The sequence below is a fragment of the Podarcis tiliguerta genome (assembly GCF_965153285.1).
Source record: "Podarcis tiliguerta genome assembly, chromosome: 7".
Lineage (NCBI taxonomy): Eukaryota > Metazoa > Chordata > Lepidosauria > Squamata > Lacertidae > Podarcis > Podarcis tiliguerta.
Window position 1 is genome coordinate 7,121,982 of NC_139540.1, and position 24,162 is coordinate 7,146,143.

General features: G+C 44.1%; 2 protein-coding genes across 3 annotated transcripts in view; one reads left to right on the forward strand and one right to left on the reverse strand.

The window, feature by feature from the left end:
- Positions 1-8,831, forward strand: part of KCNK9 (potassium two pore domain channel subfamily K member 9) — an 87,294-nt gene extending 78,463 nt beyond the window's left edge. The window contains exons 3-5 of the mRNA XM_083450599.1: positions 3,425-6,502; positions 6,759-8,151; positions 8,646-8,831. Coding sequence (XP_083306725.1) covers positions 3,425-4,263 — 839 coding nt within the window. The 3' untranslated portion in view covers positions 4,264-6,502; positions 6,759-8,151; positions 8,646-8,831. The remainder of the gene's footprint in view (positions 1-3,424; positions 6,503-6,758; positions 8,152-8,645) is intronic.
- Positions 1-24,162, reverse strand: part of LOC310682170 (mas-related G-protein coupled receptor member H-like) — a 381,144-nt gene that overhangs the window by 106,122 nt on the left and 250,860 nt on the right. The gene's annotated exons all lie outside the window — the stretch shown is intronic.

Here is a 24,162-nt window from a genome sequence, read left to right on the forward strand (position 1 = left end):
TTACACTTATTTTAAACTTTATTCACATCTGCCGGTGTGGTCCAGTGCATAGCAATAAGGCTAGAGGCAGCCAGGCAACATTTTTTGCTGCAGGAAATCGATCTGCTCTTTTTGGCTTTCAGCTGCTCCTTTTGCGGTTGCATATGCTCAAAATTAGCTTATTTATTGTTACATTCACAGCTACAGTGGTACCTCGGGTAAAGTACTTAATTCATTCCGGAGGTCCGTTCTTAACCTGAAACTGTTCTTAACCTGAAGCACCACTTTAGCTAATGGGGCCTCCTGCTGCTGCTGCGCCGCCAGAGCACAATTTCTGTTCTCATCCTGAAGCAAAGTTCTTAACCCGAGGTACTATTTCTGGGTTAGTGGAGTCTGTAACCTGAAGCGTATGTAACCTGAAGCATATGTAACCCGAGGTACCACTGTATCATATATTTCTGTGGGTGCATATTGCTGCATGCCACCTCAATCTCTGAGTGGTGTGAGATTCCAGGGATTCATGTTTCCTTTTGCAAATGAGGCACAGCAGAGACTATGGTCTCTTTATGATAATATTGTTTATGTGCACATATATACAAACTGAGTCTGTGATGGAGGGGTTCACAGCATTAACCCCTCCCCAAATGATCTTGTTTCTCCCATAGGTGCAGCCTTGGATTCAAGCAGAAATCAATCATACTCCCACCTTCTTCCTAGCTTGCTGCCTTTAAAAGCCTGCAACCTTTTCCCCCTCTAGGTCACATCACAACCAACTCTAAACATCTGCCTCAAACTCTGGCTTTGTCTTCTAACTAACTTCAAATTGAGGAGAGGTCTCACCCATTTGCCATCTGGCACAGAGCCTATTCTTCTTAGGTTTCTTAATGGGCCATCACTGTTCCTTTTTTTCTCTTAATGGCTCACCTCTCATGAGGAAGCTTACCTGGTTTATATTTTAACACTCCAATCCTTGATTAAATTCTAACACTTACTAGGTCCAGGAATTTAGGGGAGTCTGGCACCGCCAAACGCATAACAATATTTTGGTCATAGTAACACTGTACCATGGAGTTTGTAGTCTTGAGGCTCCACCAACTATTGTGGCAGTCAAGAAAGCCCCCACTTAATGAGTGGCAAATGCCATGAGGATTTTACCAAATTGTCTACAATGTTGTATAACAGATTTGAGCTTTTTTTGGGATGCTGTTGCTGCAGTTCTGGAACACTCCTCCAGGTAGATCTTGTGGGGCCCTTCTTTCAAAATTTGCCTTGCATTTTTGTTCTGTAGCAGTCTTTTTCAGTGTTCATTTTGTTGATTGACCTTTGTTGTTTTTACTAATGTTAACTGTACACTGCTTCGGGTGCAGATGAGTAGAAAGGTGGTCTGTAAACAATATGAAATAAACATAAATAATGTAGTTATTCAGCAGTAACAGATCCCCTACTTGCAAAGTCAGTTTTAGAAAAGATTTGATGACAACCTTCATTATTTCCACTCATGGAAAGAGAAGTTAATGGGGAGTGGAGTCATTTTCTGGGTGTGTATATAATACGCCAAACTCTAATTTAGAGAACTGGATGCACTGTTTGCAGTATTTACTAATGGGTTTACTTAGGCCTAATCTGTCAGTTTTGGTTTCTTCCAGTTTCTGATTTCCCCAGTCTTACTTTTATTTTTCCACCTTTCTACATCACTGCGTGGATTTTTTTAAGTTGTGAAAATTCACCAGCATTTTAGTGTGAATTTTCTCCAGTATACACATTTTTTTATTTAAAAAATGCAGCTTTGCCTAATACAACAATTGTTGCAAACCATTTGACCTAATACAATGCATAAACCACAAATCAATGCAGAAATGAGATTAACTGAAGACTGGGAAAAGGAGAAACAGAAAGAAACACAAACTGACATGTTCATTCCTACCTCCGACCATGACAGTATTAGCTGCTACTGAAAGGGCTTGTCTGCTACCATGACTGAAGATGATGGGGCAACCTGAGTCAAGAGCAGCTTAAATGCTTCAGATACACAGTCTACGTACAATGGCCTTTAAGCGTCTAGTACAACTGAGCTAAGGAAAATTCAGCATGCCGAAAGGATTACTGGAGTTATTCCTAAGATCTACGCCACTCTTTGCCACCATTTCCCTGGAGGAAAAGCAGTTTGTGTGTTACCTCAGTCATGACCATACCCTCCCCCTCCTAATACGTCTGTTTTAAGTTTCAGATGTAATTATTCCTCTGTCGTTATCTGCCATCTCAGGCTGCAGCCAGCATAAGAAATGTCTGAGTCATGAGGGTTTGGCATAGTTCACCCCCCTCCACCCCCAGCTTTATGCTGTTGTCAAAAGGAGAGATTGCCCCACGAAGGAAGGTGAATTTCCATTACCATGGAATGACGATGAAGAATGCTTGTGAAGCTTCTTCCATTCCGGTTTTGAATAGCAGTGTGGGTCCCATATTGCCTGAAAAAGTGAATTCAAAGGGAAGCAAAATCAGCAGCACACAATTTGCATTCAGATCCTGCAAATGGAGGAGGAGGAGATCTTGGCATGGATTTATTGCTGCAGCTGCTGTTGCTACCATTAGTTAAAAGCTCACTTTTCACTACTATTGCTGTGATATAGCAATATCATATTGCTATGATACAGCAATATCAGGCAGGTGGTTCTTGCCTGTTTGAAGGAGGCAGTGATAAGACCACTTCTCAAGAAACCATCCATAGATTTTGAGAGCCTAAGTAATTACTGGTCAGCTGCCAACCTCCCTTTTGGGGGTAAGGTACTTGGGTGGATGGCCGTTGACCAGATCCAGGTGCTCTTGGAGGAGACTGATCTTCTAGATCCATTTCAATCGGGGTTTCAGCCTGGCTTTGGCACAGAAACGGTCATGGTTACCTTCTATGATGACCTCTGTCAGAAGAGAGACAGGGGCAATGTGCCCCTGTTAATCGTCCCTGACCTCTCAGTGGCTTTCAATATCATCAACAATGGTATACTTCTGGAGCAGCTGTCCGAGTTGGGGGTGAGCAGAACTGTTCTGCAGTGGTTCTGGTTCTACTTGGATGGTTGTCTTCAGTGGGTGATGCTTGGGGAGTGTTTTGGGCACCATGATGACACACAGTTCTGTTTCTCCTTTACAGTAGACATGTGTAGGGCATTTGGAATGGGTACAGAAGAAGATTTAGGGCAGGGCGACTTGTTCCACTGTGCTGGGTATTGAGCCTAGCAGGGGACAGCAGGGCATTGCAACTATGACGTAGTGAATTGAACAGAACAGAAGGCAAGAAGTGGAATATGTGAGCTGATTTTGGGGCTTGCACAGGGTGCTACTGAAATGTGAAAGACCAAAGTCCATCTGTGATGGGTAGCTCCACCTAGGAGCAGCCACCCCTCCTTCCCTCCCTCCTTGGTCACTCACCTGTTTTTGTCTTTTGCTTCTCCAGGTTATGGGCATGCTGCCCCAGGAACAAATGCTGGGAAGGCTTTCTGCATGTGCTACGCTGCCCTGGGCATCCCGTTGACCCTGGTCATGTTCCAGAGCCTTGGCGAACGCATGAACACCTTTGTCAAGTACCTCTTGCAGCGGATGAAAAGGTGCTGCAGGATGAGGAGCACTGATGTCTCCATGGAGAACATGGTGGCCGTCGGATTCTTTTCATGCATAGGGACCCTCTGCATAGGAGCAGCGGCCTTCTCCCACTGTGAGGAGTGGAGCTTTTTCCAGGCCTTCTACTACTGCTTTATAACATTGACTACAATAGGGTTTGGGGACTACGTGGCCCTTCAGACGAAAGGAGCCCTCCAGAGGAAGCCGCTCTACGTGGCCTTTAGCTTTATGTACATCCTAGTAGGCTTGACAGTCATTGGGGCATTCCTCAATCTGGTTGTTCTCAGGTTGTTCATGAACATCGAGGAAGAGAGGCGGGAGGCTGAGGAACGTGCCTCCCAGGCAGGGAACCGTAACAGCATGATCATCCACATCCAAGAAGATTCCCAGCATGGGCGGCCGAGGTACAAGGCCGAGGTGACGGACCTCCAGTCGGATTGCTCCTGCATGTGCTACAGGTCCCATGAATACACCAGCCGGGTTGTGTCCCACCAAAACTCCTTCAGCTCCAAGTTGAACCTCCAGTACTTTCACTCTATCTCCTACAAGATAGAGGAGATCTCGCCAAGCACATTAAAAAACAGCCTTTTCCCATCCCCTGTGAGCTCCATCTCTCCTGGCTTGAACAGCTTCACAGACAGCCACAGGCTGATGAGACGGCGCAAGTCCATCTGAAGTCCTTTGTCCTTGGGGGTTTTGATCTTTTATTCCTAAGATTGGTTTTGGTTTTGGTTTTTTTTAAAGGAATTCCTCGTGTAAGTCAGAGCGAGGCTAAGATTAATCAAGGAAATCAAGCAAAGGAAGAGACATCCTTCCTCTGAGACTCAGCTCTGGAGCAAAGTATGCCTTACATTTATGTCCCCGCCCCTCGGTAGTCTGAAGATTCGAGGTGATGGGAAGTGGGTATCCAAATTCCAAAGTTGCACATATTAGCTGGGAGCTTTCAATGTGCCCTGGGGCACTTTTTGACCTAATGAACTCTTTTCCTTCACAAGCAGGTCACTCTGTGTGTGTGTGTGAGAGAGAGTGAGAGAGCACGAGTGTGCTTGTGTGTAGCGTGTCTGGGTTAGGGTATAGGTGCACACGCACAATTCCACTACCAGTGCCATGTGACTAACAAAGTATATATCAAAGCATCAGGTATTGGTTTTGTTTCCTTTCGATTCTTCCTTTGAAGAACTTGTATTCTGGCCTGCTTTTTGGCTTCCAAAACATGGCAGGGGCTGTGGGAACGGGAAAAAGCTGCTATTCTCTTTTGTTCCGTTTGCTGAGTCAAGCATGCACCATAAACGGTCAATATACCAAGTGTATCATGGTGATTTTTAATTTTTTTTAAAATGCTAGATTTTATTAGATGTTTTGTTTCCAGAAAGGTTCAAGGCAGGAAAGAAGGATTGCTTTTGCTTGCCAGATCAAATCCTTACAAAAAATAACCCCCCAAACATATATTTTTTAAAAAATCTACAGCATGCATTTTGTAGAACTGGTATGCATTAAGACAATACAAGAGGAAAACAAAACCCTTGAAAAGATAGGATTAATACCCTAAAGCAAATAATATGGTTTCTTTTAATTCTTTGTTATTGTTCCAACTATATGCCACAACACAGAGGGTTTTTCTTTTCTGAGGGGGGAATCGTTGGAACTGAAGAGTATCTATTTTATTATTTCTTATTTATACAGTTTTGTATAAAATTATGTTATCATGTGCTTGTGTGTGTGTGTGAGTGAGAGAGCCTGAATGTGTGTAACGTGTGCAGCATCAGATGCATGCATAGGAATTATATTTTTGGGAATGCTTGGACAAGGATGGTATACAGAGGTGGGTGTATCCCCCCCCTCTTTTTCTTATATAAAAAAAAAGGGCATTCCTTGTTTTAAATTATTATTATAATAAAAGATCGTCTCTAAATGCTTTTGATTTGTAAATAACGGAAAGCCTTCGTTGGCCTCAGGAAGGATTCAAGAGAGAGTGTCTCATGCTTTGACCTTCTGGGAACGTTTAAACCCTGACAATCTTTTGCTGACCAAATGTGTTCAATTGAGGCAACTGCGGGTGTCAATACTTGCTCTGCTTTGACCCTTTGAATGATTGGACTGGAATTGAGTTGCTTTAGCGACTTGAGAGCAGCTCTTCGAAACGTTTTGTTCAAGGAATACAAGATCTAGGAAGCACTGGCTTAATGGTGAGGCGTACTTGCAGTCCAGAAATTCCAAAACAGTTAGGGAAATGGGCTCATTTAGAATGGAAAGCTTATCTGAGCGCTAAGTACCCCCATGACATGAAGATGCTTACCTGTTGCTGTCTCTGCAAGAGTCCCTGTTCTGGCTTGGCATCCTTCCAGCCAATCAGCCTCATTTTTGTGAGATGGCAATTCTGCTGTATGTCTGCATTGGGTCTGCGAAGGGATCATTCAGTTGCTCCCAACGCAACTGTGCTTTTCATCAGCCCAATGGCCATTCTGTGTTTTGTGCCTGTGTTTGAACCATTATGTAACAATCCAGTTTATCCTATCGTGTTACATATCAGCACCAGAGCGAGGAAGGGAGGGATTTAGTTTGCTCAGGGCATGGTTAAAATGTTTTTGACAGAGCAAGCTGCAAAGCAGGGATGAGACATGCCATAATGAAGCAAGGCAAGCAGAAGGCTAATATGATGCTGTGATTTTCTGAGGGTTGCAATGGCCTCAGCAAAAGACTTTCACAAGGCTTCAGGGTCTGGAGTTTTCTATATTGGTTCATCTTTCTCACTTGGTAAATATAGAGATTTGAAGGCCTAGTATTCATCACTTCCATTTCTTGTACCCTCTGGCCCAGTGTAAGGGGAAATTGTAAAATTGCAGAACGAGGGGTGAAGTGAAATAAACAATACACTTATGATGACATGTTTATTTTTGAGAATGGGGAAACTACTGTATTTTTCGCTCTATAAGATGCACCAGACCACAAGACGAACCTAGTTTTTGGAGGAGGAAAACAAGAAAAAAAAATATTCTGAATCTCAGAAGCCAGAACAGCAAGAGGGATCGCTGCGCAGCAAAAGCAGCAATCCCTCTTGCTGTTCTGGCTTCTGGGATAGCTGTGCAGCCTGCATTTGCTCCATAAGACACACACACATTTCCCCCTTTTAGGAGGGAAAAAGTGAGTCTTATAGAGCAAAAAAAACCCAGTATCTCCACTGTACAATATCAGGGCCGAGGAACTGTTGGCCACAGGGACCTTGACATGTAGCCTGCAGACAGCTAGAGTTCAATTATGCTTTTAAAAAACAGCATCCATTGCTGCCAGCGGAAGCTGATTTTTAAGCCTATTCGCCAGGCAGGAGGAAATTTTGTTTGATGGGAAGGGAGACACAGCTGAGGCGGTTAGAGGTAACCCATGTTCTGTTGTCACTCCCCACCCACACCCCAAATTACTTCACCACCACACATCTTACAAAACAGCTTGGTGGCTGAGGACCTGTAAGCACATGCAAGAGTTGTTGTTGTTGTTATTTTCTAGGCAGGAAAAGTGCTTTATTCTGGTGAACTTACTTCCGAATTTAAAGCAATTGCTTGCACATTCTCCCTCTCTTTTTTTATAAAAAAAAATATTGAGTTTTTAAGTTGGTTATTCATATACATATTCCATTCATTCTTCAACATGTATTTTCTTATACACAAACATAAACCAAAAATATAATAATTATTCTTTGCATGTGACTTCCCTCCACCTCATTTTGACTCCTTACTTCTTCCTTATCTTTCAACTGTGTTGTTTTTCCTTGAAAGAGTTATTATTATTGAGGCTAAACATTATTAATTTATTTATATACGACTTCATTGCCAAAGCGGCTTGTAAGTGGTTTTAGAAATATAAAACCATTTACAGAATATAAACGCACAGAATGGAGACAAGCAATAAAACAGTGCCACATCAAAACATTAAAATATACATCCCGCAATTAAAAGGTGCAATAAACAATTCCTTTGAAACAGCACAACAGTTAAAACAGCAATTAAGATGGGCGGTTTAGGTCAGGAGATCAGGGGGTTGTGACAACAAGCGCGTTTGCAAGAGCCCGCGGAATGCCAATGCAGATAGGACCCCTTGCGTTTCAGCAGGGTGAGCATTCCACAACACTGGGGTCATCAGTGCTACCAAGTGTTGCTTATCTGAGGTGAAAATAGCTTTCTTTGCTGCAGGCTCTGCCCTCTGACACACCAGCTTCTTTTCAGTTGTCGCTTAATATCAACCAGTAGCACCAAAAATGATGCATGAAGTGCAATATTGGCCAGAACGAAGTCATTAACTATAATAATAGTAAACATAATACTGCTACAGTCGTACCTCGGGTTAAATATGCTTCAGGTTGAGTGTTTTTGGGTTGCGCTCCATGACAACCCGGAAGTAACGGAAAGCGTTACTTCTGGGTTTCGCCGCTCGCGCATGTGCAGACACTCAAAATGATGCCAGGCGCATGCGCGGAAGCGGCGAATCACGACTCACACACGTGCAGATGCGGGTTGCGTTCGCTTCAGGATGCAAATGGGGCTCCGGAACGGATCCCGTTCGCATCCAGAGGTGTGGCGATCACACAGGGTCCCCGGACAATTGACGGTCTATTGATCCCTGTGCCACCACTGTGATTAGCTTCCCTGCTACCACCAACCCGTTTCCCTCGGGAACACACGGAGTCCAGACAGTTGTTAACATTAAACCAAATAAGCAAGTTTATTTTATAAGCATTAATAAGTTTATGCTTTCAGATAATTTTTCTTGTCAGTTTCTTAATCTTAGTTTCTTTACCGGCCTATACCTTCCTAATAACTTCTGATTATCCCAACTGTCTATCTGACTCCTCTTAACAGATTCTCTCACTTTCTCACATCAAACTAGCCCAACCCACAGACTTATCCTCTCTCTCTCTTCTCTAACACCCGACTGACTCCTCAACAACACTAACTCAAGCTCTAACTCCTCCCCTTGGGTTCCCACTTGCCAATCACTTCACACTCATTTAACCCTTTCTTTATGACCCAGCATGATGTCACCTAGGAGGGCAAATGCCACAAGAGGTACCACTGTATTTTTAATTTGATTGAATGAGATATATTTTATTATATTTATTTAACAAAATTTTTAAACAGCTTAATTTTTTTTAAAATACCCCATTTAACTATTTTATGTAAAATAATACAAAACATTCATAAGAAAATATGAATTCTGTGGTAGACATGTGAAAAATCCCTGCTTGAGTGATGGCCAACTCTGACCACCAAGTTTCACTGCGACCATGGCTATATTTCAATCTCATCTCTTAGTGAAACTTGGTGGTTCTAGTCCAATTCTCCTTTTCACTCATTCCTGTGTGGGCACAACGTCCAAGACATTTTGCTGCAGGAGGTAAAGGATAATACAGTGTCCATTCTATATACAGTGGTACCTCGGTTTTTGAACGTAATCCGTTCCGGAAGACCGTTTGACTTCCGAAATGTTCAAAAACTGAAGCAGTTACTTCTGGAAGCATTTACTTCCGGAAAACTTGATACAGAAGCTGCGTGACACGTTCAACTTCAAAAAAGTGTTTGGAAACCAAAGCAGTTACTTCCAGGTTTTTGGTGTTCGAAAACTGAAACATTCGACTTCCGAGATGTTTGAAAACTGATGTACCATTGTATAGAAGCTGTGGAATAGGATGATGTCTTCTGCCACTCTTGGAGAAATCAGACTGTTTTAAGGGGTGCACACAATTGTGTAGTTCAACAGAAGGGGACAGCTGAGCAGGGGAAAGGATAGTACCTTATAAGCCCTCATGATCTTTTGCCTGAAGTAACTGCCTCATTATGTCTAATGGTAGGGTGGGATCAGAAATCACAAGGCTGCCCTTTCAAGAATGCTGAATCGCACATCATGACCTAGCTGACTATATATTTGGTAGCTGGAAACATGTGAGATGAGACTGGTTAAGCTTAAAAGAACGATCAATGAAAGGAACAAGAGATTTAAAAAAGGAAACATTTTCCAACTATTAAAAGCATGGAGGCCAGCGGAAGAATTATGAAGGAAATAGACCAGATCTGAGGTTTATGGCATAATTTTACTTTGTGTAATGTTCTTGCTAATATCCAGGGTCTAATTAAGATATTCATTTAAAGCCTTTTACTAGGGAAATGCAAATAGAAAGGGTCGCTGGAATCTGTCCATTGCACTAATGTTATGGACTTTTTAATGTAGATTTTAATGAGGTTCTGTTGCTGACTGGGATATTACACAAATTTAAATCCAAGTGTTGCTAATTTCAACAATGTGGAGCACAATGTCATTTCAAGATTTGAAAAGGAAAAGAAACACAGAAGAGGAACTGCCCATTTTAACAGCATCCTTTTAAAATATCAACATTCTTGCTGGAAAATGAGAGGATATAGAGCTGTAGGAGCAGGGTAACAGAGGACAGCAACAGAGATGAGCCGTAGAAAAATTGACTGAAGTTTGAATTCACTATGGAAATCTTTTCTCACTTAGTTTGATTTTTCACAACTAAATTAAAGTCCCCCTCCTCCGAATAGAAGCTGCAAATAATTAAAGTGCAGATAATTAAGACGGATGTGGAATATCCACTGCAAGATGGTAGCAGGGACACAAAACCTGATTGTGAATGCAAATGCATGAAATTTGATCAGAAATATTGCTTTGAATGAGCCAATAAGTATTTCATCTCGACTCATTATTCCAATCAGGTGTTCTGGTTTACAGCATAACCCAATGAAATATGAAACCATCAGAGTACAGAGGATCCATTTGCATTTAAAAACAAACCATATTCCCAGTCTTTGTGGATGTAATGAAAACTCAGAAATAGCTTTGGGGGTGAATTTGCAAATGGTCTAACAGTGTACTAAAAATAAACAAATGCTTGGTGGATCAAACCAAAGGCCCATTTAGTCTAGCATCCTGTTCCCACAGTGGCTAACCAGATGTCAATGGGATATTCGCAAGCAGGACATGGGCACATAGGTTAGGGAGGAAGTGATAGAGAACATTCAAAACCCTCCCCTGAGTTGCTAGAGCACTGTTGCCTCTCTGAGGAGACAATACCAAAGATGGATAAGCAGCCCGACCTGCTACAAGTCAGGTTCTGATAATGGTGCTAATCAAAGCATTATTTTACTGACCCTGCATTGGTTGCATTGAACCAACACCATTGTTTGTTTGTTAATCGGCTTGCCATGGTTTGTTACAGCTGGGTGCAACAGCTCCGGAATGCAAAGAGCATTCCTCCAGTCATTTCAATAAGAGAGAGTTGATCGCTGAATCATTGAATTGTAGAGTTGGAAGGGGACACGTATTCCTTTGTCTGAATGGATTGGCTGAATCCATGGAAATGAGCGAGGAAGACCAGAAGTGCAGCAGCTCCGCATGAAAATTTGGCAGAATGAGGTGGATATGTGCGACACGTAATTGCAATCGTTCATTTTCAGTGGTGTTACCTAGACTTCAGGTCAGGGATGGAGAACCTGTGGCCCTCCAGAAGTTGTTGGATTCCAACGACCATCAGCCTCAACCATCATGGAGAGTAGTCAGGGATTATGGGAGTTGTGACCCAACCATAGCTGGAGGGTCACAGGTCCCCATTCATGCTTTTGAACCAGAATTGGATTGGTTTATTATATTTATAGGGATGCGGGTGGCGCTGTGGGTAAAACCTCAGTGCCTAGGACTTGCCGATCGCATGGTCGGCGGTTCGAATCCCCGTGGTGGGGTGCGCTCCTGTCGTTCGGTCCCAGCGCCTGGCAACCTAGCAGTTCGAAAGCACCCCCGGGTGCAAGTAGATTAATAGGGACCGCTTTCTAGCGGGAAGGTAAACGGCGTTCCGTGTGCTGCGCTGGTTCGCCAGATGCAGCTTGTCACTTTGGCCACGTGACCCGGAAGTGTCTGCGGACAGCGCCGGCTCCCGGCCTCTAGAGTGAGATGAGCGCACAACCCTAGAATCTGTCAAGACTGGCCCGTATGGGCAGGGGTACCTTTACCTTTACCTTTATTATATTTATATCCGACCTCTTTTTTCAAAGAGTTCAAAGACAGCATATAAATCCATGCCTTTTCATCTTTAGAACAACTCACTTAGGAAGTTTAGACTGAGAGCAAGCAAGCGACCGTGTCAAGACCACTCTGTAAGTTTTATAGTTCATTGGATATCTGAATTTATGTCATTGCTGGCCTAATCCAGTACTCTAATCCAGGGTGTAGTCAATGTCAAGCCCTCCAGATGTTTAAGACTATAGCTGCCATCATCCATGGCCATTGACCATTCTGGCTGGAGCTAATGGGAGTTGTAATCCAGAACATCTGGAGGTATTACAGTGGTGACCCTTGCTCTAACCAGCAGGACACACGGGCTCTCAATAATAATTGGAAACATATTTTATGAGCCTACGTCCAGATCCAAGCCTCCCTCCCTCTCCTCTCCCTCCCTTTTATGGTTGTGATGAATGGATATTGTAATTAACAAAGATCTCACCCCTAGCGCATTTCATTTTTACTTAATTGTCTTGTCAACCTTTCCCTACCTTGCCTACTGATCATGTATGGCACAGTGCTATATGTCAACACCCACAACAGCTTTGCCCCCCACCCCCAAGAAAGAAGAAGACTCCAAGCCAAGATTAATAGGTGCAGTCTTTTGGGTAATTAATATTCATCGCTGCAAGCCATGTTGTCTGGGCTCTGTTTGAAAAAGCAGAACCCATCCTGCAGAGTGACGGGATTTATCATTTGCCGGCTCTTTCTGTGAGCAGATTGAGTCGCGGCTCCAGTAATTGAAAATGTGCTCTGAAATGCATCTTTTCCTCCCCTAACTTCTGATTATACTAGTTTGGTGGCTTTGATAAATACCCTGTTCAGTGTGCAGAAGAGCTTGTGGAAGGGTGTCTACCAGGATCACAGCATCCCAGAAGGGCAGAAGGCAGATTCCTTGTTAAAGACCTGATGTCGCTTGTTTCATGCTTGGCTATTTTTCACCCCTGTTTGTTATCCCCGCCGCGCTTTCGAACTGATGCCTTAGCTTGCCCTTTCAGAGGCACATTCAATCAGATGGAACCATTACTGTGTAGCGCTTCTCCCTCTCATTGCGCATTAATGAAGAGCATGATGTTGTGGGAAAGAACCCTGGGGAAAGAAAATAGCGCCACTAATTACTGCTGGCAATAGGAGTGTGCGGATTGATTTAAAGACAAGAGAGGGAGAGGGGGAACTAAAGTGGAAAGACAATTTGCTCAAAAGGTTGCATGTCCCAAGGTTCCTTGTCTCTAAATCAGAGGCTAACCAGAGGCCCAAGTCAGGATTTGTGCAGCTTTCTCCTCCACTCTTAGAGGCAGTTTGTCTCTGAATACCAGTTCCTGGAATCACAAGTGGGGAGAGTGCAGTTGTTGCACCAAAGACCTCTTTGCAGGATCTCCACTGGGGAATCTGGTTGGCCACTGTGAGAGTAGGATGCTGGACCTGTGGCTTGATCCAGCAGGGACCTTATGCTTCATTTCTTTCAGTTTTTAAATATTATTTTCTGGAGTCTAATCCAGAATGAGGATTGGTTTGTGAGAAAGGGTTTGCATTTCCCCACCCTGTCTCCAGCTCCCCCACGGCTTCAGCAGACCCTCCAAGTGTCCCTATTTTCCAGGGACAGTCCCGGATTTACAGAAGCTCTTCCAGTTTCTGATTTGATCCTGTAATGTTCCATTGTTGTTGTTTAGTCATTTAGTCGTGTCCGACTCTTCATGACCCCATGGACCAGAGCACGCCAGGCACTCCTGTTTTCCACTGCCTCCTGCAGTTTGGTCAAACTCATGCTGGTAGCTTCGAGAACACTATCCAACCATCTCGTCCTCTGTTGTCCCCTTCTCCTTGTGCCCTCCATCTTTCCCAACATCAGACTCTTTTCCAGGAAGTCTTCTCTTCTCATGAGGTGGCCAAAGTCTTGGAGCCTCAGCTTCAGGATCTGTCCTTCCAGTGAGCACTCATTAGGGTGTCCCTATTTTCATCAGAGAAATGTTGGTAGGACATTCCTATTTTCATTAGAGGGTATGGAGCTATTCCACCTCCAAGCTAAGGAGATAAATAACTATACAACTGTTAGAAGACATCTGAAGGCAGCCCTGTATAGGGAAATTTTTAAAAAAAGTTTAATATTTTATTACGTTTTTATATATGTTGGAAGCCACCCAGAGTGGCTGGAGCAACCCAGTCAGATGGGTGTGGGTATAAATAATAAAAGTATTGTTGTGGTTGAATAGGACGTCCCTATTTTCATTGGACAGATGTTGGAGGGTATGCTTCAGCTTTCCCTATTAGTTTAAGCTTAAATCTGATATAAACATGATGTCCCTAGCATGGGTGTTTCCCAGCAACTGTCATTCAGAAACATACCTCCACTAGTCACTGGGTATTAGGTGAGCAGTTTCCCAACTTTCTGCCTTCAGGGAATTCTTGTGCATGCCAAAGAGGCCTTTGCAGGAGGTCTCAGTTTAGCTTCAGGTTAATATCTACCACTCCCATCCACATCCAAAAGAGAGAGCATATTGATGGACAAGCTATCTTTTAAGGAAGCTTGTCCACCATGTATGATCTTCTCACTGAAGAGTAGTAACAGGCAGAAGAAGCTTGTCATTCCTTGGAACACAATTTAAACACACTTAGGGTACCACTTGCCTCTGCATGGCGAGTCCTTTTATCATAGATAATTCCAGTTCATAAAGTGGATTACAGATAGTCAGTTCGATATATTATGGGGAAAATGGGTCCTTGTGATTGCCGTTCCCAGCAAGTCAAAAAGCATGGAGAGACTGTCTCTTTAAGGTGCAATTTCTTCTTTCAGCTTACTGTTGTATCTACGAGAAGCAGGGATAAAAAGTGTTCAAATTGTGTCCCAGTGGCTTTTATACAGAAGTTCTTGGATTTCTTCCAAAGCAAACGCACGAAAGGTGTTCAACCGGGTTGAGAGCCTGCAATTATTGTGTGTGTGTGTGAGTGTGCGCGCATGGGTGTGCGTTGATGCTGTCTCTCCTGACACTTCGGTTGCATTTTTGTACTTTTTGCACGATGTACGCAGGACAGGGGTGAGGCACCAGGAGCCCTTCTGATGTTGCTGGACTATGACTTGACTCCCACCATCCCTGACCATTGGTCATGCTGGTTAGGGCTGAAGGGTGTTAGGAGCTCCACAGCATCTCAGGTTCCCCATTCCTGGAGTGGAAAGAAGACAAAGCAGCATTTTCCAGTGGCATTATCAAAAAGAAAATGTCCTTAATCTGAGTGGTATATTTTCTGTGCAGAGCATAGAAGAGAAATGGCTGGGGAAAGAGGGACAAGAATTAAAGTCCATGGACTAGAGACAGACAGTGTGGTGCCCTTCAGATGTTGCTGGACTACAATTCCCATAATTCCTGACCATTGGCCACACTCACCAGGGCTGATGGGAGTCATAAGCCAGTAACATCTGAAGGTTGACTACCTCCACCATGGACTATGCTGAAAATCTGTCCCAAGGAACAAATTATGGATGAGTAGCCATGGCAGAGCTGAGTGGGTGCCATGGAAATGACATCCCTTTGGATCATTCTTCCCCTTACTGCAACAGCACCCAGGAAGGTACATTTATTGCATGGGTCAAAGCCATCACCTGATGATCAACAACAATGACAAGGAGCAAGAGTTGGGCAAACCACAGTATGATGGCCCTGATCTGTGTGGTGGTGGATCTTCCTAGATGATATCTTGGGGAGGGGAGATCTTACCTCAAGGGTGCCATTCACAATGCAATTCCTCTGGAGATTAACAGCTTCTAGCCAGCTTCTAGCCCGCACAGCAGATGTGGCAAAGAAAATAATCCCATGGTACCTAAAAGACTATCATATTCATTGTGACAGGAGCTATTCACATTGCATTTATTTATTACGTTAGTGAGATTATATTGTAAGGTGCTTTTGCCTACAAATACAGGATATAAGTGCTTAAATTAGCATTGCGCACTAAAGGCAAGAGTTGAAGCAGGCTCTAGAGTGGCCAGTCTCAAGGTGAGGTTGCTGTTCCTGCTCAAGCAAGGTTTTTCCTGCACAGGTAAAACATCTGAAGAAATTTAAGGAATAATAATAATAATGAAATTGCTAAGGAATGGTATCCCTGGTTGGCCATTGACCTTTCCCTGAAATGACATTTCCAGGCAAATCTGAAGGTTCTTGATTCATATGGAACATTCGAAGAAGGGGAGAAAACCTCTCACCCCACATTTCAGAGGACTAGTAAAATTCTTGAGGAGGATTCCACATACCCCTCTATCCCATGGAAGCTCAATGCACAATGAAATGATTTGTCTTTAAGGTACCATAGTGCTCTTGGTTGAGTTTTTGCTCCCAAGGAAAAGACCCATATGGAGAAAGAAGTCCAGTGCTTTGCATTTCAAAACAGAATGTCAAGAGGAAGAAGAGCAGGTCAGAAGCAACAAGTTGAATTGTGTTAGTATGTGAATTAAATTAAATGACAGTTGTGTCTCAATTTCATTTTTTTTACTGGCCTTCTCCATGTTGGGAGAGGTAGACCTCACACATGGCCTTCAAATGCCGTACTTGATTCAGCAGAGTGGCTTAACAGTTGGATGAGCAGAAAAAAAATGATGTATTGCAGCTTACCTAAAGAATGAAAACTGTACCACACCAATGTTTACAAGTCCAAGTAGACAGCGAACCCCTGTAAAATATATGTAATTTATGCAAGGGATTGCATCTTTCTTTTTGTAATGAATGCACTAAGCAACCCTGTATATATTTTACAATGTCTTTACAAAACAAGAGGAAAAAAAATACAGAGAGAGAATCATTTACTGTAGTGTAAAATAAATGCACTTTTTCTAATTTTTTCATTAAAAATCCTATGGCACGTTTTCAAATGCATATGGCTTCTTTTATTTAACACGGGGATGGGGAACCTTTTGCAGCCTAGAGGCTGATTCCTTCATGGAAATCACGTCAGTGGTGGTTGGGGCTAGAGGGAAAGCGGCCAGAGCAATGGACATGATACTTATCTGTGTATAGTTGGCTACATTCAAGCCACGCAAAGTCTAGAGGTTTCTGCACCCACTTGCACCTTTCCTTCCTCCTTACAGGAAAGAAAGAGACACTGTCATCATTCAAGGACATGTTCCAGCCAGACAAAAGCACCTGAGGGTGCAGAACAAGCGTAGAGGGTTTGTGGCCTGGGTAGAGCTCCAAAGTCTGGAAAGCAAAACCTGGGAGGCCACATTTGGACATTCAGTTTGGGGTTATTTGGCATGCCCTACAACCAAAATGTGCTCAAGTCCCTTCATAAGATCCGTTCTATTTTTGCATTCAGTCGAGGTAGTCGATGTGATGCCCTGTAGATGTTTTGGACAGTCATTCCCATCAGCTCCAGCCAGCATGGTGGGGGATGATGGGTTCTGTAGTCCACAACATCTCCAGGGCACCACATTGGCCACCCTTGGCATACAGGTACAGGGCACCATCCAATAGGTGCCTTACGGGTACCCAAACCATCACAGCCTCTTGCTCTGTATGAGAATGGAACATTTTAAACTGTTGGAAGGCCTGCAGTGATTAATTAGGCAGGTAAGAGAAACACTCAGATTCCATAGTCCCAGAATGAGAATAAGCCCTTCTGAGCTAAGCAAAGCCCCAAGAGTTCTACCAGCCCATCTATTCCTTTTCCTAGCGCATCACTGGTGGGAGCTTGTCATGCTCACCCACATGTGCCTGCGTCCCACTGGGATTCATCCATTTTGCCTGCCACAGTTTGCCTGCGGCGCTGGAGCCTCCTAGGGAGCATTATACTTTGCCTCTTGTAAGCACAGATAGACATTAATCATTCAAGATTGCCAAGTGACAGATGACAGAGCACACAGCACATTTCCTGGGATTTTGTTCTCGCCAGCGATAAGTGCTTGCCATGGTGGTAAGGACATGTTGATTATTAGTGCTGCTGTCTGATTACATGAGAAACAATGATATGCAGCACATTTTGCAAAGGCACCCAGATACATCAAAAGCCCGTTTATTGAGAAACAGGCAGTGAAGTTGTGTGGTGCTTCTGGCTTTGGGGCAGATGGAGACATAGAGGACCCAGAGGAAGTTAGTTGCATTTGGGACCCTTTGAATTCAATAGGACAAGTTAGTCATCTATGGAGTTCAAGTTCAACTAACTCTCGGTATTATTTAACTAACCTGTCCCCTCAGTGCAACAGGAGTTTCCCTCCTTCTTCCCCCTGTGGTCTCCCCAAATCTGCTCTGAAGGGTTGGGTGAACACCCTAGAACAGATTTAAGGGGTTCATGGAATGGAGAGTGGGCGAATATTCCATTGCCCAAGCAGAAATCTTTGCACTGACAGAACATTCATTTTGTTCTGTGTGGGATTCCATCCTCAGTCTGCATCCAACCCACAGAGTAGTAAACCAAGAAGAGGCCATCAATCTCAATCCCTTGACCTTGTGCAATACTGATGGCATCTAAGGACCAGAATACCAATTCAATCATAGGGCTGCTTTCCTAGGGGGGACTTGGAGGTCCTCACTCACTCCTGAGCATTGAAATGAGGTCTTCCACAATATCAGTGGTGTTTTTTTTTGGATCAGAATGGCAATGCAATCATGAAGTTGCAGAGCTAGAAAGCCCTTCAAGATGATACAGGCTGAACTGTTGAGGCTGGAGCTGCGTTCATTTCATTCTTGAGGTCAATGGGAGAAGATTGAATGGATGAGACCAACGGTGGGTCCAACCATAAAAAAGGCAGCTTCTGTGTGTCTTGTAGAGGGAAGCAAGGGGCAGATGGGGCTTGTCAACCTGGGAAGGTAGCTTGACTAGGAAGGAAAATTCTGATCCTAAACCTCCACTGTCTTTAGGGATATCTTTGGAAGAAGGAAAGGCTAAGGGGCAAACCCTACACAAATCCAGAGTGGAGCCCCTAAGGCAGTTGGATGGCACCTTGTACACCTCCTTCGGGCAACTTCTTTAGCCAAGCTGGTGCCAAACATATTGCTTTCCTTTCCTTTGGACCACCTCATCAAGTCTGAGAGGGAGATCTTAACTGGGCAGCCCAGAATACCCAGACACACTGCCCAGGCTCATGCCCAGGGAAGGTCACTTCAGCGCTGCTAATGCAGCAGTTTGACTTCACCCATGGAGACACACTCCATTGTCTCTCAAGACAGACAGATGTCAACAGCAATATGCTATCCATAGAGCTCCAAGATGACTCAAGCACATAAGCCATGCTACACTCTAAAAGGAAAGGAGAAAGAAAATAAAAGCATTACCAGCAACTGACCCTTGGTAATGATCCCCTTTCCTCCTCCAGTCACCAACCTAGAATCATAGAATCATAGAGTTGGAAGAGACCACAAGGGCCGTCGAGTCCAACCCCCTGCCAAGCAGGAAACACCATCAGAGCACTCCTGACATATGGTTGTCAAGCCTCTGCTTAAAGACCTCCAAAGAAGGAGACTCCACCACACTCCTTGGCAGCAAATTCCACTGTTGAACAGCTCTTACTGTCAGGAAGTTCTTCCTAATGTTTAGGTAGAATCTTCTTTCTTGTAGTTTGGATCCATTGCTCCGTGTCCGCTTCTCTGGAGCAGCAGAAAACAACCTTTCTCCCTCCTCTATGTGACATCCTTTTATATATTTGAACATGGCTATCATATCACCCCTTAACCTCCTCTTCTCCAGGCTAAACATGCCCAGCTCCCTTAGCCGTTCCTCATAAGGCATCGTTTCCAGGCCTTGCTTTTGCCAAACCCCCCTAGAAGTGGGAGGGTATCTTAAGGAGTGGTCTTACCATTGCCTCCTTTAAGCAGACAGGGACCACCCATCTCAAAAAAGCCACCAATCACTTCCCAGCTGGCTCTCCCCTCCCCGCCCGTTTCCCTCAGCCATGAGGCTCAAGGGTCAAGTACACAGGTGGTTGTCCAGACCAAACCAAATGTTCTCCCACATCCTCAAGCCTTAATAACTGAAACTCATTTAGCACAAGAAGACTAGACAGTGTTCTGGACACCTCTTGAGATTCAGCTGCTTACATTTCTATGAGTACATATAAAAACCTCATATGGTTGGAGGATGTGCATGCATTGCACATTGACTTGAGAGGCACTGTGGTATAGTGGTTACAGTACAAAAATTTAGGTCCAAATCCCCACCCAGCCATGAAGCTCACTGTGTGACCTTGATCCAGTTGGTCTCTCTTAGTCAAACCTACCCTGCAGCTTTGGTGTGAGGATAAAACGGGTAGAGGAGAACAATATGTGTGAGCTTTCAGCTCATGGGAGGAGGAAAGCAGGGGTAGATATGCAGTGATGAATGATAAATTGATGCCACAATTCCAAACGCAGCTAAACCTTTTGGCAAAGTAGGATGGAGGCAGTAAATAATCTTGTGGAACAAGTCGATGGGTGAGAGTTTCTTAGTGCTTCTATGAATGCACCCCTCCCAAACCAAAAATAAGAAAAAAACAACTTTGATTTCCAGATTACCACTGTTTCCATGGCAATGTCCCAGTGTTGTACCAAGAATAGATGCCGGAGAAAGAAATATTAACTAGTTTCTTTGGAGCAATGAAGATGTTACGACAAGATCTACATAACAAAGCTAAAGAAAGCATATTGGGGTGAAGGGAGGGAGAAAGATGCCCTTCCCCAGTGGCTCGGCACAAATTATTCACAGCACAAGAGGTTTAGGAAGAACAAGGTCTCTTGCATATTTAGACAATCCCGCCATTATTTCTGCTGTAAGCAGATCAGACACAGGAGGTTCTCTGCTGTCAACACAAAGAGAGGGATCAGATTAACATAAGAAGCTGCCTTATACTGAGTGAGATTTGATGTCTCGTGAATCTACGCATGTCTATAAGCCATGACACCTAAGCGAAACTAGGACCCACGTACCTATGGGACCGCCTTTCCTGGTATGCCCCACAGAGGACCTTAAGGTCCACAAATGACAATATTTTGGAGGTCCCAAGTTACAAGGTGGTTAGATTGGTCTCAACTATGGCCAGGGCCTTTTCAGCACTGGCCCCGACATGGTGGAGCGCTCTGTCACAAGAGACTAGGGCCCTGCGGGACTTGCCATCTTTCCACAGGGCCTGCAAGACAGAGCTGTTCCGCCTGGCCTTCGGTTTGGACTCAGTCTGACCCTTATGCTTCCCTCCCCTTAGGGTTTTGATCTATGGGCTACTTTTAAAATGAGGCTGCATTTTAAATTGCATTTTAACCCGTATTTTAAATTAGCCCCCCCCCATTATGTTTTTACTGTAATTTTTACTGTTGTTAGCTGTCCTGAGTCCAACTCTGGCCGGGGAGGGTGGGGTATAAATAATTTATTATTATTATTATTATTATTATTATTATTATTATTATTATTATTATTATTATTATTATATCATATCCCACCCTCCTACCAAAGGAGTCCAGGGTGGCAGCAACATCTGGCCTAAAGACTAAACCTAGAAACCCCATTTCCGTTGGCTCTCTAATCCACATTCCACTGCTCTCAAAACCTCCCTTGCCTGTCCCTGTATTATTTTTGGATGTTGCTCACCTAAGGTTTACTCAGAGTAGGCCCATTGAAATTAATGAGCACAGCAAAGTTATGTTCAATAATTTCAATGGGTCTACTCTTTCACTGAATACTACCAACCATTGTTGTGATTTCTGTTTATTAGTTGCTTGCTACAAAAGGAGTCTCAGCCACTGGTCTTCAACTGGTGGGTTGGGACTTACTAGTGGGTTGGGGCCTGATCCAAGGTGGGTCACCACAAGAAATAGGTCTCCAAATGCTTGTTTGGGCTAAAAGTGGGTCCTGAGCAGCGGCGTAGCGTGGGTTGTCAGCACCCAGGGCAAGGCAAGTAATTTGTACCCCCTAACCCGTGGATTTGCGCCCCCTAACCCTACCCCACAGATGCTGCGCCCGGTGCGGCCGGCCCCCCTTGCACCCCCCATGCTACGCCACTGGTCCTGAGTCTGGAAAGGTTCAAGATACTTAGTCTAAGCCAGGGGTAGGCAACTTAAGGCAACCTTCTCAATCCGGCCCACGGATGGTCTAGGAATCAGCGTGTTTTTACATGAGTAGAATGTGTGCTTTATTTAAAATGCATATCTGGGTTATTTGTGGGGCATTGGAATTCGTTCATCCCCCCCCCCCCAATATATAGTCTGGCCCACCACATGGTCTGAGGGATGGTGGACTGGCCAACAGCTGAAAAATGTTGCTGACCCCTGGTCTAATCAATGCCCAAACTTTTAAGAGCATCAGCATAGCACAAAATCAGAAAAAAGAGCAATATATTACAGCAAAAGTAGTGTAAAAATCCATAGACCAGGCCCTACAAAATAGCATTTATATATATATATGCACACAGGTACATACAAGTAAACAGCAAAATCATTCCAATCTGTCAAATGCCCGGGAAAGAGGTAAGTTTTTACTTGGTGCTAAGAGGATGCTAATTAAGGTGCCAGAAGAAACTTGCTGGGAAGAGCATTCCACAAATGGGAAACCCCAAAAGGAAAGGTCATCGTCCTCTGTGCCACCCTCAGAACCTCCCCTTTCAGTCTACTTCCTACTTGGTTCCATTTCCATTAGCTACCCTCTTTTCTGCATGGCCTCCATCATCAGTTCCTCTCACCCATTATCACAGAGTTTTCCATGGTCCTTCCGTTCCTTGAGGTTTATTCAGCATCCTTTCTATCACGAGCCCTTTTGTGGTCACTTCTCTTATCTCCTCTGCCCCTTTCTCTCAAGTCTCCTTCCTGTTTCTTTACCAGTGGCCTATTCTCTACCATTCATGAGACCCTTCCTTCTCTTTCCTACATTCTGGGACCACTTTCCAATCATCAGCCTTCCCCACAAAGCAGATGGGTCAGTATCAAATTTAATTCCCAGTTTTCTTTCTCCCACAGAAAGAGGACATAAAGAGGAGGTTTCCTGGATCACACAGACGACCCGTCAAGTCCAGCAGCCATCAAGTGCCCATGGAGAGCCCACAAGTTGGAGATGACTGCAGTAGCAGTCTTAGCTCCCAATTTTTGAACAGTTCCCCTTCCCCTTGAGAAGATGGAACCATAGAATTGTAGCATTGGAAGGGACCGCAAGGGTCATCTAGTCCAACCCCCTGGCAATGCAGGAATCTCAGCTAAAGCATCCATGACAGATGGGCTTAAAAACCTCCAAGGAGGGAGAGTCTACCAGCTCCTAAGGGAGATTGTTCCACTGTGGAACAGCTCTTACCGCCAGAACATTCTTTCTGATGTTTAGTCGGAATCTCCTTTCTCACAATTTGAAGCCAATGATTCAAGTCCTACACTCCACAGCAGGAGAAAACAAGCTTGCTCCATCTTACATGTAATGGCCCTTGAGATATTTGAAGATGGCTATCCTATCTCCTCTCAGTGTCCTCTTTTCCAAGCTAAACATATCCAGCACCTTCAACCATTCCTCATAAGGCGCTTTCCTGAACATCCCATGCCATCACAGTGGTTCAGACAATGGATCTCAGAGGCTACATTGCTCCAGGCTTGATGCAAATGCACCTAGAAAGTGCACTTCATACAGCTTTCCCACCTTGCATAACATCGTGTTATAAAGTGAGCATCAGTTTAGCCATTCTTCCTTCCTCTGATGGCTACATTCCGCTCCTTCTCTGTTCGGGTGGCCTGGAATTACTCTGCATTTGAGAGATCCAAAGAGAGAGCACTTTCGATCTCTTTGCGAGGACCAAACGGGCACTTCTTTCCCATAGTCCCTGCAGGAATTAACCTCAGTCGACAGAGTCAGTCCAGTGAGATAAAACAGAGGCTGAGTGAATTGTTCTAAAAAAAGCAAAGCACTGGGAGGTGGCTTGTTTCTGAGGCTCGCCATCGGTACATTCTTTTGGCGTTTAGGGAATTGAGCAGGAGTCTGCAGGGATAAAAAGAGAAAATAGGAGTTAAAATTGGAGTGTTGAGGGCTGGGGTGGAAGGGAGAGATTTTGTCCCTTTCCTTGCGCTGCAGGCTTTCAAAAAATCAATACTCATAACATTAACCCGCACGAAAGTGAAAGGAAAGCAGAAGCACACATTAAAAACACAGTGGTGCTATGTGCTGGAAAGTACACAAAATGACTGGGGGATTTCTCAGGAGCATAACTGAGCACAGCTTGCTGCAAGAAAATAAGGAGCGCCCTTGCCCATCTCATCCAGCACCCTATTCTTGTTGGTGGCAATGGAAAAATGTAAGTATTGAAAGACAACCCCCTGGATGCCAATATCCAGGTTTGGGACAAGTGCTCTTTGGTGAGAGCAACCCAGCAGAGATTTAAAATCACAAAACATGCAGCAAAGTAAAACGTGAAAATATGGGTTGTTAGCCTTTGAAAATATGCTCTTGCGAGTTCCAAAGCTTCCCTCTTCTCTTAGAATAGAAAAAGACCACACATTTGGTAAGTTAAAAATGCTTTACTTACAAACCCTCCGAAAGTCAGATTCATGTGCTTTTCTATACAGCACTCAGGAAAAGTTGCACTGGCAGTAAAACTTGGCT